The 15,486-nt window shown below is 44.8% G+C and overlaps 1 protein-coding gene across 1 annotated transcript; it reads right to left on the bottom strand.

The window, feature by feature from the left end:
• Positions 1 to 515: 515 nt before the first annotated feature.
• CSRP2 (cysteine and glycine rich protein 2) lies at positions 516 to 15,243 on the bottom strand. Its single transcript, XM_084642746.1, has 6 exons — positions 15,087 to 15,243; positions 6,176 to 6,294; positions 3,562 to 3,730; positions 1,833 to 1,965; positions 1,200 to 1,293; positions 516 to 829 (listed from the first exon to the last, which is right to left on the bottom strand). The coding sequence occupies exons 2-6, from the start codon at positions 6,285 to 6,287 to the stop codon at positions 753 to 755; spliced, it is 585 nt and encodes a 194-aa protein (XP_084498872.1). The 5' UTR covers positions 6,288 to 6,294; positions 15,087 to 15,243; the 3' UTR covers positions 516 to 752.
• Positions 15,244 to 15,486: the final 243 nt, after the last annotated feature.

Raw genomic sequence — 15,486 nt, 5'->3', positions numbered from 1 at the left:
ATTTCACTTAGTATTTCTACAGTGGGCAGGAAACGGAAAAGTAGACAGAAACATGACTAAATTAAGGCAAACCCAAGGCCCTAGGTACACTCACAATGCTCCCCCACAGCTCTGTCTCCATATGGAATACCTAGTAATACCCCCTGCATCCTCTAGTACTTACCCATGCAGATGCATTCTAGTTATGGGGTAAGTGAGCAGGGCCCACTCCCCACTTCTCATGCCAGAGTCCATTGCTGAGGAGGTGTTGCCAAGGGTGCCCCTATTCAGCAGGACTCTGAATGAAACCCCCAATGGCATACACAGGGCAATTCAAGGCTCTTCTCCTTCCCCCAGTCATAAGGGCTAGAAGCTTTTTAAGTTAAGCAGAAACTGGTGTAACCACATGACTCCAGGTGCTGAGGCACTAGGTCCAAGTGCCTTCATCCAGCACTGGTCTCAAGCTCTTTATACTGGTGAGTCAGAGGGTAGCAGTTTTTACCTGATAATTTAAAGATAAACTAAACAAAAAAAAGTCACAATATGCAAAGCTTTATTGAAGTGGAATGACAGTGCTAACACAGTGTTCATTAACATGTGGTCTACAAGAAAAATAGAGAAATATATAGTGCTTTAGTATTTGGTAAAAGCTTGATCTAAGCAATATTATAATACACTAGTGTCAGTTTCACAGTAACTAGTAACACTTAAGCTGTGCCTTGTTGCAGAGGAAGAGTCTCTATGAACCATGATCAGTCTTGGATTTTACTCTTTCACTGAGCATGAACAAGGGCACCTGCTCCCTGCCCATATCCAAATCCTTTGGGGCCAAAGTTCTTTGCATAGCAGCCTGAAAGGAAGGGGGAAAAAAAAGCAATGTTTTCAGAAAAGACATGTTAGGATGCCTGCAAGTTACTGGACTTCTATTGCTCAGGACTGCTCAGCAAAAGCAGTGTTCATGGAAGGATGCTAGAGAATAGAGCATTTAGAGCCATTTAACTATTCCTCAAACAGATCAATAAGTAATATTGCACAGTTGCAGAACAATTTTTAGCAATACTGCAGTGCTAAATGTCAAACCCTGTCAAAAGGGAGGAATCCTTCTGAGATGTCAGCACAGGATTCCCACTCCAGATCCGAACTGGAGATCTCTGCTCCTTAGAACACATGCTACTCTGAACTGTAGACTGTTAGGGTTCCAGCATGTTTCTTCAGCTTACCTTTACAGTAAATTTCACCTTCTTTCTCAGTCAGGGTTGTGGATTCTAGACTCTTCCCACACTTGGCACATCGGAAACAGTTTTTATGCCAAGGCTAAGAGAAGCAAAGAGTATAAGTCATTGTATTTACTAGACACTCTTGAGAGTAACTTTTAAATAGCAATAGGTACACAGACTCCTGTAGCCTAAAGCAGACAAGGATCCTACTCTAGGAGTTTTCTGTTTCTCACTTAAATAATGCAACGACATGATAGATGACAGACCAGCTCTTTTAACAGATTTTTTCAGATGCAAGTCAGCAAAGAAATATTATGCTTTAGGTAAAACACTAAATACATTTAGGTTTTGCCAGAATCTAACAACTGCAGCCCCAGCCACATGCACTTATCTTTAAAACCCTCCCCCACCTTTATCTTGGTTTAAAGGACACTGAACTGGTTTGATTAAATGGTGTTTTCCATGCAGAGAAGCTGCTATACAAAGGGAATTTTGCATCACAGTAATTGGCCTACCTGACTCTTTCTGGCTAAATATGCTGAAAAAACGGTTTGTAGCCAAACCTTGCTTCGATTGTGTGTGTCCCTGCCCCCCCACATCCTATTCAGCAAAGAACTTTATCAAAATCTATTTTACCTTTCCAGCTCCTATTACTTTCTCAGCAGCATAAACAGAATCACCACATCTAGAGCATTTCTCTGCACCTCCAAATTTCTGAGCAAACTTTGAAGTATTTGGACTTGTTGTAGGTCGGTGAGGAGATGGTGTGCTAGAAGGAAGAGGTATATAGTAGGTCAGTCTTGTGTGCCTATTTACCCTCTAAAACAGTGGTCCTCAAGCTTTTCATGTCAAAGCCCCCATTGCCCCTGTCTATACCCGCCTTCCTCAAGCCACAGTCAGGAACCAGGGCCAGGAGTGGGGCCGCAACTCGAGGGGAGGGGTGGACAGGGGTAAGGAGGCCTAGGCTGGGGCCAGAGCTGTAGTCGGCTAGGAGCCAAGGGCCAAAGTCTAGCTGAGGGCAGAACAGGGCTGGGTGGTGCTCCCTCCCAGCCCTGTCACGTCCCCTGAACGTTCCTCCATGCTCCTCAATGAGGGCACACCCCCAGTTTGTAGACAACTGCTCTAAAAAGAGGAGAGCGGGGGATATCTGAATACAGGATACAAATAATTATTTGTAACTATACACACCTAGGTTTCGCCAGAATCCATAATAACTGCAGCCCCAGCCACATGCATTTGTCTTTAAAATCCACCCTCACCTTATCTTTTTTTTTTTTAAATCAAGACACTGAAGTGGTTTGATTAATGGTGTTTTCCATGCTGAGAAGCTGTTATTTTAAGGCAATTTTGCATAATAATAATTGACCTATCTGACCCTTGTATTTAGTTAATGACAACATGATAAGTTTCCTCCATGCCATAGTACTTCCCAGTTACCCAGAAGGTGTAAACACCACAAAGTAGTATCTAATACCGGATGCTGACTTGGTGAGCCATTGCCCAAGTCAGTATGCCAGTTTCTAAATTAAATTTGGAGATACTGAATGAACAACCTCATGAGAATTTACATCTCAACTGTTAAGATTAGAAGCTGGAATTTTAGCAAGACTGAGCTACGAACAGTTGAACTTTAATGGAACTAGAAGTCATTAGAAGTGTGTACTAGTTATGGCATTTGCTGTTTAGATAGCAAACTCCTGCTCTGAACAGGTTTTGATATAGCTTTAAGTACTTTTACCTGACCTGCTTTAAAGAACCAATTCTATCACACTTTTGCTACTGCCTGGCCAACTAGTTGCTATACCTGACAGACTGAAATGCAGTAAGGCACTTCAATTTAGAGCAGGATTAAGTTTTCCATAGAGACAATAAATCTGTATACCACCTCAAATCCTCCTTTATTTTAATTCATAAAAAGAACACAACCTTGTCAAAGCTTAGTGTATGAGCCTATCAGCCAATAAGTCGGATTTGAATACTAAACAAGACATGTTCAGTAATCTTTAAACTTGCATAAAGCCAGTAACCAGCACAATATAATTTTTCATAATCCAGAGAGATTAAAAGCTTGATCCTAAAGTCTTGCCTTCAGGTAACTCCCACTGATAACAGTGGAAGTTGTGTGCAGCAGGACTGCAGGAACACGCATCATGGGTTCAGTGCACCTCTGACCTACAGTGTCTCTCTACTTCAATATTCTGCTGTGGGATATGCTGGCATTTTAGTGTGTTTAGAGCATAGCCACATTATACATCTGTAAGAGCATTTGGCCTTTAACTCCTGCATGAAGAATCTTTAGCACAACATGAAGATCACATGCCAACTGTACATCTTGCAGTGAGATATAATGAAGAGTTGAACTTACTTGTCATGCTTGATGCCCAGTCTCTCGCCTCTGTCCATGTTGAGTGTACCTGCTCCTTGGCCATAGCCATAACCTTTAGGACCATACTTTTTTCCATAGCAGGACTTGCAGTAAACCTCATCGTCATGAATTGCTACAGTTGTGCTGTCTAAGTTTTTCCGACAAACCACTGGGGAAAAAAAAAGTTTTAAATTGCCAGAAGGGGCAATTTTCAGCCATAGCACATGCAGTAAATCAAAAAAAAAAAAAGTCAAATGCCAGATGTCATGGGTTCCCCTGTCCACAGTTGTTCCTTATGAACTCTTCCTAATGAGCTGTGGGACTGCTGAAAATTAGAGGAGGCAGCTTCTCTTTTGAATTGGTGAATTATGTTTAGCTTCATAAAGAGGCTCTATTCCCTCCCACCCTCATGGTGATATTTAAAGAATGGAAACTTGTTGTAGTTTGATTAATGAGGTTACACAGAAAACCAGATACTAAACTCAGCCATTTCCACTCTTGCTTCAAGTTACATGGAAACAAGCATCTGCATCAGTGCAGAAGCATTTAATTGTCTGACAGTTCAGGGCCCTCTGTTCACATGGGCAAGCTGCTTCTCCACAGCTTTTGTGCTGCTATTTTAGACCCTGGGGTTTGTTTTACTTTTTATGGATACCAGACTAGAACTGTAAACCCAAGAACCAGATTGCTTTCAGTAACCCAATAATTTCATCAGAGGCATCTTTCTATTGCAAGTGGCTGATCCTCCTTTTCGGAGGAATGCAGAACTTCAGGAAGAATGAAAGCATGTGTGAACGGCAACATTTTAGCAGGCAAGAAAGAATTAGATGTATTATGCAGATTGATCGGAGGACAGAAGTTAAGACTTGCCCAAGGTCACATTGTAAGGACTACAGCTATTTCTGCTTCCCTCTTCTAAACATTGCTTTTGTAACTAAGTTTAGTGCCCTTTCTCCAGTCATAGCATTTTGATGCCTGTACAGGGTGCAGGTTGGACTGAAAGCCCAACTACAACCCAGTTCTTTAAGACTTTGTTTAAAAAAAGCTGTAAGAGCTTCAAAATACACAGAAACCTTTGTTTATTGCATGGATTCTGTAGACCAGCGGTTCTCAACTGTGGGTCGGGACCCCAAAGTGGGTCATGACCCTGTTTTAATGAGCTTCAGCCCCCCATATCCAGGGTGGCAGGGCTCAGGCTTCAGTCCCCACTCCTGGGGTCATGTAGTAATTTGTGTTGTCAGAAGAGGGTGCAATGAAGTTTGAGAACCCCTGCAGTAGACAGTTGATACATGGCATTTTATAGTAATTAAGAGCAATTAATCAATTTTAAAATACAAGTCTTTAGTTTTGCTGAGTTTAAAACAAAGACTTAAAGACATAAACATGACCTTGGCTTCGCTCATAGTGAAATATACTAAACCAACCAACTGTTTGACTGCATGTTCCAAGTTTTAATAGAAGAAACTTCTATAAAAACTGAACTTAAGCCAACTGAGCCACAGCCAAATAATTTGCTACAATTGCTGTAGAGTACCAGGAAAAGGAATATAAACACACCTATATCCCATCACCACACATAGATGGGATGTTGCAGATATTAGTGGCAAGCTAATTTTGAAAGTCTTCCTGTTTGTAACTGTAGTTTCCTTAAAGCAAGGCTGAACCCTAATTCTGTCCCCAGATAGTTGAGGCCAGAAAGCTGGGCAAAGTGACACTGCATATTTGCAATAAGTTGAAGTACTCTGATTTTGTTAGACAGGCAGTTTGTGAATTTATAAGAATACCTTTTTTCCAACTAATAAACAATCTTTACAGCAGAAAAAGCTAGTTTTGATGCCTGAATGAGTTGGTTAGACTGAAAAATAGTGACTTGGACTCTGTTCATCTGAAATAACCCACAGCCTCCTATGCCAAGGGGGGGGGCTAGGATTTTCGCTCCGCTAAACGTATTAGTTAGAAATTCAGCCAAACTACTGATGCTTTAATATCCTACGCAATCTACATGGACCTGGGTAAAAGAGAGAAAGGGAGGACTCATTTAATTATTCCTTCAGCCCTCCATCTACTTTCCAACAGATACAGAGGTAGAAGCTTGGCTCTACAAAACTGTATCGAAACAAATCAAGCCTTCTTGCTGTGCCATTACCTGTTTGGACAGAATTCAAATGTAGATTTCTCACTCTAAAACATGTTCCTTGCCTTTTTCCAGACATAAGGTTGTGAAGGAGAGATCTAGGCTCAGTTTAACAAATCTCTTTAGGACCTCTCCCACACCAGAGAGGAACACCTTTCTTCAGTGGTTCTGGATGAGCTCTCCCTCTACTGACATGGAGGTCCTTATGAGGCATAAGGGAAAGGGTGACAAGTTAACCTAAATCTGACAGCATTCATAGCATTCCTGGGGGCCCCCAAAACTAGACCACTCTGGTAACTTGCACTGCCATTCAGTTTCCCACATGCCAACTCAGAGCCTTTATTATGTAACCCCTATGGATACATTTGTAGAAGAACATCTTGCTCTGACACTGTTCAGTCAGACATGCAACAGAGCCACTGAAACTTTCATTGACAAGAGTTGGCATGACACGAAAAGCAGCATGTGAGGAATACTTACTGCAAAGAAAGCAGCATCTGTGGAAGCTCCTCCCATCACACTGAACCTCTTCAGCATGGTAGACTGTTCGTCCACAGGCACCGCACTTGTTACCCCCTCCCCAGTTTGGCATCCTGACTCTGTGAAGATACATCAGTAATCTGAGACAGAGCAGCAAGATCAAGATTGTTCACTGAATTATTTCACAGGTACAGTTCTCAAAGAGTCAATACAAAAGAGTCTGAGCTAAGAACTGTAGTAATTTAACACAATGCTGCCAGTCTGCCAGATTTTTGGCCGTTTTGAGCCTAGTTCTATAAGAAAGTGTCTATAGTAGTCAGATTGTGAGTACTAAACACATTCTACATCCCAGATAGTACTCATAGGGTCAAACAGCCTTTATGGGCTTATCTGTAATGCTGCAGGAGCCTCCAATTAAGCATAAGGAACAAATCTTTAAACCCTTAAGTTCCCACTGTTGTATGCAATATGGCTTGGTGCATTAAGCAGGAGACCTGGAAACAGAAGATAATGCCTCCCAAAAACCAATTTTTTTTTTACATTCCCTGTTTTACATTGCCTGTTCAGAATTTTGAAAGTTACATGAATTGGATATGCACAAAGTTGCATGCATAATGGCTTTACTGTACCTTGAATGAACACCCTCCCAGACGGATGTAATTTCAGTTTCTATACTTCATTAATCCGGTTTCTCTCTTCTGATGGAAGCCAACCAATTGTGCCAACAAAGGCATTTTGTTTTTCTGCAGAGTCTATGCCTTGGAAAATGGCATAAACCACAAGGTTTGCCTAACTGGAGAGCAATTTGCTATGCTAAGAACAGTGTTTTTCTGAACTAGTGTCTGAAATTTAGTGGTTAATGGGGATCATTTCTGAGGCATCCTCGTGCTAGTGACATAAAATCTCACCTTCACCAGGCAGGCATGTGCAGTGAGCCCAAATATTCAAAGTAGTAATTTTGTGAAAGAAAATGGCTGACAACCACAAGCATGTAGTATTATTTCTTGTCACGTACTAAGCTGCAGTAAATTTTAGGAACACCATCATTATTGCACTTACTGGTTTGATACTTAAATATTTGCTCATAGAGACACTCCACCCCCTACAGCTGTAAAGGAAAACTAGTGCTGCTAGGATGGCACTTCTGTGAATGCCAAAAGCTAACTGCTGAAAAAAATTCCAATTTAAGCAGAAGAGCACTACAGTTAAGGTAGACACTGGGAGGCCCTTGGGACAACTGGATTTTGTTTCTCAAATGAGACTGTTCATTAGATGTAATTTTCCAGACAGTCAAGATAAAAACATTGTTAGTTCTTAAATCTTCTTTATAGAGTGCTGTTGCAGTGAGAGGTCAGGATTTTTAATGAGAAAATAAATCTTAGAGTTCAGCTGTTTCCTCATGCTCCCTCCCCCTACTTTTTTCCATTTGTTGGCTCTTGTTCAAATGGAGACTGTGAGCTCTTTGGGGCAGGGCCCAAGACTGTACGCTGAACACCACAGAGGAGGCCCAGTTGTTAGTTTTTTAATGCAGACCCAGAATTCCATTGATGTTGTAGTTTTAAGACAAGGATTTCACCTATGTGTAAATATTACGGCAGTAGGGTATTGACATAGGGAAAGTTTACAGGGCCACAAGGCCTGCCTAACAGCCCTTGGTGCCTTTGAAAAGTTCTCCTATACGAATCAGAGGTAGACATGGAGGGGGGGAAAAAAGTGGAGGCTTCTCTGGCACAACTCAGCCTCTCTTGCTACCTCCAATTACTGAAAAGGCAGACCTGTCCCTGATCTGTGCTTTGGACTCCATCTGATTAGTCAGAGGTTGATAGGAATGACATCTGAAGCTCCCTCACACTCACCCATCCAGGACCTTCTGTTCAGGGAGGATGTGAAGAAAGAAAAGTGGAGAAGTATTTTTCTCCCACCCCCCCAACTTTCAAACCTGCATTTGCTGTTCCTAGTAGTTCCCCCAAAGAGCAGTAGCAAGTACTGTAGTCAGTACGACTCCTGACCATGGCCAGTGGGTATAATAGGCCAGGGGAAGCTCAGCTTCCCCTAGTGCTGGCACTCCCAAGACTCCAGAGAGGTTACTGATGAACCCAGAAAGCTGAGTGGCAAATTCTGCCTCCTCAGCCACCCTAGAACCTGCATGGGGCATATGAAAAGTTTCTTCCGATGACAGTGAGACCTTTGATTGGGGTCTGGGGAGGGGAGGAATGGCGCAGCTGCAGCTGGCCCAGGGCTCCTCCAGTCAAAGGAGGAGTGCTTGGGCCTCCAGCCAGCCCAAGGCACCCCCAGCCAAGGGGGGGCAGATGCTCATGACTCCTCCAGGTGGGGGGCTTGTGGCTCTGGGGGCTAGCCTCTCCAAAGGGGGGCTCCACCCACCACCCATGCTCTTGATAGTTTCACTGCTGTCTGCAGGGTTTTGAATTGGAGTTGTAAGGCTGACTAGTGTCCTATAAAGGAATGCTTCCGAGTCACTATCTTTGGGAAACCAGGCTGTATGAATGGCTTCTGTATCTTTGTAGACCAAGGATTGTGTCTCTAGGGTTACCACAGCTCCTTGAGGAACTGAAAACAATAGCGGGGATGATTAAGGCAAAGCACAGTGGTTATAAACACCTCCAGAGAAGTACCACCTTCTTAGGAGGCTCTCAAACCAGATTCTCCAGAGACCAATAGACAAACGACTTTGGGATAAATGGACTAACCTTAAACTGACTTGGGGTCTTCATTCAGATTCCTGATCTAGAGACTGATCAGAACTTTAACCACAGGGAAAACCCAGTGGTGGGGATTTGAAGGACTGACACCTACTAGAGCCCCAGACTGTCTTTGGGGTGACCCTTGGTGTGCTTTTAAACATGCATGTAGGTTCTTTTACTGTTATATGCTATCGCTGTAATGGTTTTTCCCTTAAGAGTAAATGTGCTTGCTTAGAAGGAGCTGTGTGGTAACTTATCACAGCTAGCAATACACTGTTCACTGCCCTTGGAGAGAAAGCCAAGTGTAGACACTAGACTTTAGGCAGACTAGTGTGCTGGGGATATCACAGCATAGATCAGGGAGCTGTGCAGCCTGAAAAAAAAAATCCAGTCAGAAGGGAGTGAGATACACGTCTCTGCCCAGAGAGGGAAGGACTGGGAGCTGGAAACCTTTAAGTGGGTGCCCTTGGGGGGATCACAGAGGGGAAAATACAGTTTCAGGACAAGGGTGACAGCATGCCCTTCAAAAGGAATGTTGCTTAGTAACTGCTAAGAGACCTTTGCTCAATGGGGGGGGGGGGACACAGGACAGGACAGCCACTAGTGGAATGTGGGAAAACAAGATTAACTGCTGATTAACTCAAATTGGGACATCTTAAGCAAATTCTTAAGCAGAGGTTTACGGAAATGTTCTGTTTAATACAGAAGTGGCTTAGTAGCTGTTCCATTTGTGGTGGTGACATTAATTTAACTACTGAAATATTTCTTTGTGCACCCTTTCCAAGAGGTTAGCACAGTTGCTTCTCAATGGGTTGGCAATAACTAATACTCTGAGCGGGCTAGTAAGATTTGTTTTATGACACCACTATTTGTCATTCTTGGCATCATTCTTGGCATTGGTAGAGTCTAAAAATTAAGATTCCATTTCTTTTATTCAAGTGTTTGGCTGTGTTACCACACAGCAGCTGACATCAATCATGGCAAACAGGGTCCTCTGAAAGAGGGATACAGGCTGCATTCCTCTTCCAAACCCTTGTACATTAGCTGCAGAATGGAGAAGAGATTCCTTCCCACTCTGTATGCGTCTGAGAACAGGCCAAGTTGAAATTTTGTTTATTAAATAAGCTTCTTTCTTGGGCCTCTCAGGGCTTTGGCACTGTTACAAGGCACTGACCTGCCTTTTGTTTTTGTTTTCACATTTGAACCCCCCTATGTACACACACATTATTTAATTGCCTCTTCTTTCTTATAAAAATATTTAGTAAGAAGGATAGCCCCAGTGATTGGGTACAGGGACTGAGACCCAGGTTCATAGCTCAGTTACGGCCTTACTGGGAGAGTCAATTAATCTACCCTGTGTCTCTGTTCCCCAGCTGTCAAATAGGGAAAGCACTGCCATACCCCAGAGAAGCACTGGGAGGATAAAATCCATTATGAATTACAAGATGCACAGATACTACTGTGATAAAGGCTATGCAAGTATCTAGACAGAATTTAAAGGAAGTCAGAATTTGATGTTCTTAAGGCTTTTGATTTTCAAACTTCAACAAAGGTTAGTGCTTCAAGAAGGTGGGTGTCCCTGAGGAGACCAAGGCCAACTGTCCTCCCCTTTAACATTTCCATAGGAGCTTCTATAGCAGTATTCCTTGAGCTATCAGCACAAGTCATCCCCAAGCAGTCAAGATTAGAAGACGGACTTCAGTGAGAAGCAGTCTGTTAATCTGTTCCACATACAGCACCTCGGAGTGGTCAGATAGCTAGAGAACACGGTATGTAGTCCTGCCCTAAAGATCAATTCTTTCCACTTAAAAGCTAGATATCATGTGTTCTGTCTACATTATTCCAACATGAGCTATGCTACACATTAGAGCCCCACAGGCAGATTAATAGCATTCTGATTTCAGTCCTCCGAAGGGTAGGGAGGATGTTGTAGCTCATGAAAGCTGCTTGCAGAACTTGATAAAACTTCTGCTCGTTCAGGCAGGCCTTTAATGAATTTAAGAGCCATTGACGTGGTACTAAGTTTTCCAGATGTTTGTACCAACGGTACCCTATAATTCTGAACTATTTTGTTTTTAGGAGTTCTTGGCAGCCACCCTCCTCTCCACAGGAGCATACACCTGGACTTGCAGTATGCGCCTGCCAAGAGGTACTCAGTTCTATACCCTGCACCCCTTCTCAGAGTGGTGCTCTGATTTACGCCACGTTGAAAGCCATGACTGTACTACCCCGCTCCCATTCCCCAGTTCGGTGCCATTCTCTGATGGGAATATAGGGTTAAGTCAGCAGTCACTAATATTTAAGCAATTTTTTTAAAAATAAAACAATGCAAGTGTTTGAAATGTTTCATTCTACATTAAAAAAACACCTTATCTTAAAAGGTGTTCCTTGCCCTTGCTCAGTGATTGGTCTAGAAACTCACATTTCATATTATGTTAAGTAAAGCATTTGTCCGAGGGTTGGACAAAAATTCTGTAGGCAGTTGACCTTAAAGCTTTGATTCTTATTGAAGATTGGACTCTTGTTTTGTGCATTTAAACATGCACAGTCTGTAGAGTCACAAGTAGGACATCTTGCCTAAGCAGCAGTCCGGAAAAGAAGCCAACTTTAACCCTTCAGAAGTTTTAGCCATGATGACAGAACTCAATGTACTAGTGAAGGACACAAGAGCCAAAAATTGATTGAGATATTTTACAGGCAATATGCTAAACAGCAGCATGTGAGGAAAGTGCTAAACCATACTCCTATGCAATTCAAAGGGATCAAGGCAGTGAGGATGCCTCAAGAACACCTAGAGGCAGCTACTGTGCCCTGCAATTAGGCGACCAACCCTGTTTGCTACCAAAAGAAGAGATACGTACACACAGTAGTAGGTGCATGGGTAGAGCTGTGCCTTCCAGGCAGCTCCCCATCCAGGAACCTTATACATTATCTACACATTAAAAAGGATACCTGGGTTTGAGTTTCCACTGGATGCAGTCAAAAGACTAGAGTTTTGTCAGAGCCAGCCAGAAGCAGAAAAGCTATAAAATTAAAGCAATAGGAACTTAAAGAGTGGGGTTACTCCCCTGCACATAATATTTTACACAGAGCTGCATGAAATGTTCACATAGCTGAACAGTTCACAACCAAGTTGCCTTCACAAGCGAACTGCAAACAACTAACTGTTCCTGGGTTTTGGAGTCCTGGCCCATGGGAAAATGCAGCATTTCTTTCCTTAGTTTCTCCTGCTCAGCTCTGCCCCCCAAACTGACACTTTCCATTTTCCACTTCAATATTTATCCCACTTCTAGAACTAGTTGTGGGAAACAGGCATGCAGATACTAGGATTATCACTACAACACTTCCATATACGAGCACGCACTAGTACAATCTCCCTATGGCACAGAAGAGCCCAGTTAGCCACCTGCGATACTAAACCACAAAACCAAAAAACTCCACAAACACGCACTACTGGTTGGATACGTCATGGGGCAGTGACCTGTTTGGAATCCTGTTAAAAAAGGCAGGGCAAAACTAAGATGCTCTCTGAGCCAATGGAGATTCCCCCATGCCCTCAACACCCCAAGAGGACTGTTGCTTCACAATGTTCTCTGTCATTCCACTGGATGAGAGGACTGTCTCCTGCAAAAGCCCTGCAAGTTTATTTGCTGAGCGCTCTGAGCTGGTTCAACCATTCAGTCATGGAACCTGACAAAATAGCAAGAGACCTTACCCCAACTGTCCAAATCTGCACAAAACTTAGCTACACTGTACAAAACTGCCTCAAAAAACAACTCACCTTAGAGTCTGGAAAATGTTGCACTACTTTTAGAGACACTCCCCCCCCCCCGATGCAGTGTTTTAAAAAAACAAACAAAAAAAACTCCATGATGCTTTCATAAAATGGCAACCTAGAAACAGGGAAATGTGAAGCATTTACTATTTAGTGTTTAGTATTTATAGTTTCTACTGATAGGCCGTTGTAGCATGAGATTCCTCCCCCTCCAAAAAAACCCATGCAACTTTCTTAGGGCAGGAACTGTCTTGTACAGCATTGTCAGCACTTAGCACTTAATAGTCAGATAATCAAGTTTTACCTGCTGTGTACTTGAACTTCTGGAAGTAAACCCTGCTTCAGGGAAGTGAGCCCCTGCTTATGAAGAACGCTGAGGGAGGGGGGAGAGAAATCTTTCAAGCTACTAATCTTACATCAAGCCAGTTTTAGATGTACATCGGACTAGCTTTTCTAATAGCTTTAATAAGAGACCCCACCAAGCCATTCTAGTCATGTACTACTCCAAATTTGTTAGTGTAACCATTGTGACAAAAACAGAATTGTTGAAAATGGAATTGTTTTGGCCAGGAACATAAGTAATCAGCTTGGCAAGCTAATGCTATGTGCACACATATCCACTACAGTGGAACCTCACAGTTATGAACACCAGAGTTTCGACTTGACTGGTCAACCACGCACCTCATTTGGAACTGGAAGTACACAACAAGGCAGCAGGAGAAACAAACAAACCAACCATCCCCTGCACAAAATGCAAATACAGTACCATACTGTGTTAAACGTAAACTAACAAAAAAAATAAAGGTAAAGTTTAAAAAAATTAGACAAGGTGAAGAAACTCTTCTGTGCTAGTTTCGTTTAAATTAAGATGGTTAAAAGCAGCGGTTTTCTTCTGCATAGTGAAGTCTCCAAGCTGTATTAAGCCAACGTTCAGTTGTAAACTTTTGAAAGAACCACCACAACTTTAGAAACGTTTCAGCGTTACCAACACCCTCCATTCCTGAGGTGTTCGTAACTCTGAGGTTCTACTGTATGTGCTTCTTTTCCACAGGTATCAGATAGCAAGTGAATTTAGATTGCTTCATAAACTGATGTTTTGAATTTATGTACGTTAGTCCACTCACACCTTCCTGCCTTCCGTCAACTCAAACTTTGAAATGCAAACCCTCCAGACCCACTATTCTTAAGTGATTTTGAAGCAGCTCTTTGCTCTCTTGCCCTCCCGGCCCCCCAAGATGCTGGAGATTCATAGACAGTAGAAGATATGGTTGAACTCAGTACCCCACAACAAGCTGGGCTACTGATTCTACACTACCATTACCCCACAGAAACTGCCAGTTAGTTAACTTAGCTAATTTAATGCTATATAGCATAGTTTTAGGAGATTAAGTTATTGCAAGTATCAATCTAGTGTATCCAAACAGATGTACGTGTCAGGGTCAAGGCATTTCTAGCAAACTACTAATTAGTCAAGCACCCACCTATATCCGCATTATTTAAACCATCCAATATCCAGGGATTTAATTTGGCCAAGGAGAAAGGCAGGGCCGGATTTCCAATTAGCCAGGTGCCTAGGGGCACTAGTGTTCTAGGGGCACCTGACCCCTCTAAAACTCTGTGCAACACGAATGTCAGCTGTAGGCAGGGTGGGTGCTGTTCCCAGGGGCACGCATGGCGTAAATCCAGCCCTTAGCCTAATTAACCCAATATATTTTTGCAGAAATGCCCGGCATTGGGGGCACATACTCAAGTTTACTGGGAGACCACAAAACCCGCACAGGTGGTATTTTGGTCTCATGAGGTAGCGAAAGCCATTTCGCTGCCATTTGAAATCACTGCCCTACTCACTCGAGGTGCATCCGCCCCCAGGGCTGGTTGGGCCAGCTTCAGGCTCCAACACGAATGCACCGCCCCAAGGAGTCACTGCATCTAGGAGGTCCGACAGGCCAGGGATTTCCCAACCCGCAGGGGAACTGGCAGAGAGTGGCTCGGCTTCAGAGGCCCTGCACGGTGCCATGAACCCTGACGCTCTTCGGTGAGCCACCTGTGATGACGCCCGGCCTCGCACGGAAAGCCCAGCGTCCGGGGCTGGAGAACAGGCGGCAGTACGGAGGAGCCCCGGCCAGGGCAGCGGGCCGCCCTAGCCCGACCCCGCGGGCCCCCGCTCACCACCCAGGGAGTCAGTGTGCGCTGGGGTCGCGTCTCTCTCGTCCCGCGCCGCAAGCCGGCGGGGGGGAGCGCGAAGCCCGGCACGCGCCCAGCGGCGGGGCGCTCGGGCTGTGAGGCAGCCCCGGGGAGCGCCCAGGGCAGAGCAGCCGCCAGCCCCCGCGCGCTGCCCCCCGGACCGCCAGTCCCAAGGCGGGGCCCCGCTGCAGCGCCAGGACGCCGCCCGCCCAGCCAGGAGCCGCCGGCTCCGGGGCAGCTGGATACTCACCGCAGCGCCTCGGCTCGCAGCAGCTCGGGGAAAGGCGGCGGCGGCCGGACTCACTCTCCGTAGCCGCCGCTGGGGCGACCCCGGCGCCTGTTTAAAGGGTCCGAGCGCGGCCGGGGCGGAGCTAGAGCGGGAAGCCCAGCCCCACCCGCCCGGCTCCGCGCGCCTCCCCGGCCAGTCCCCGGCCCTCGCCCCTGGCCGGCCGCAGGCCCCAGCCACTGGGGACCTTGAACCAGCGGCCTCCGCTGCAGCCCCTGCCCCCACGCCCCGGACGTCTCCTGGAGGAAGGTTGGGGTCCCGCTTTGCAGGAGCTCAGCTCGGGCGGCTCGGGGAGTGCTCAGCCGGGGAGCTGGATTTCCAGGCTCCGCGGCCGCAGGGGGGGAGTGTTAATCTAGGGCTGGGC

Source organism: Lepidochelys olivacea (assembly GCF_965140295.1).
Source record: "Lepidochelys olivacea isolate rLepOli2 genome assembly, chromosome: 1".
In the NCBI taxonomy this organism is placed as follows: Eukaryota; Metazoa; Chordata; order Testudines; family Cheloniidae; genus Lepidochelys; species Lepidochelys olivacea.
The sequence above is the reverse complement of the archived record's forward strand: the minus strand, read 5'-3'. Positions and strand labels throughout refer to the sequence as shown.

Excerpts from the sequence above, each read along its gene's own strand:
- CSRP2 (XM_084642746.1), bottom strand. The coding sequence starts at position 6,287 with ATGCCAAACTGGGGAGGGGGTAACAAGTGCGGTGCCTGTGGACGAACA. Across the intron at positions 3,731-6,175 it reads CAGATGCTGCTTTCTTTGCA|TGGTTTGTCGGAAAAACTTA; the intron begins GTAAGTATTCCT and ends TTTTTTCCCCAG. Across the intron at positions 1,966-3,561 it reads CTGGGCATCAAGCATGACAA|CACACCATCTCCTCACCGAC; the intron begins GTAAGTTCAACT and ends TCTTCCTTCTAG.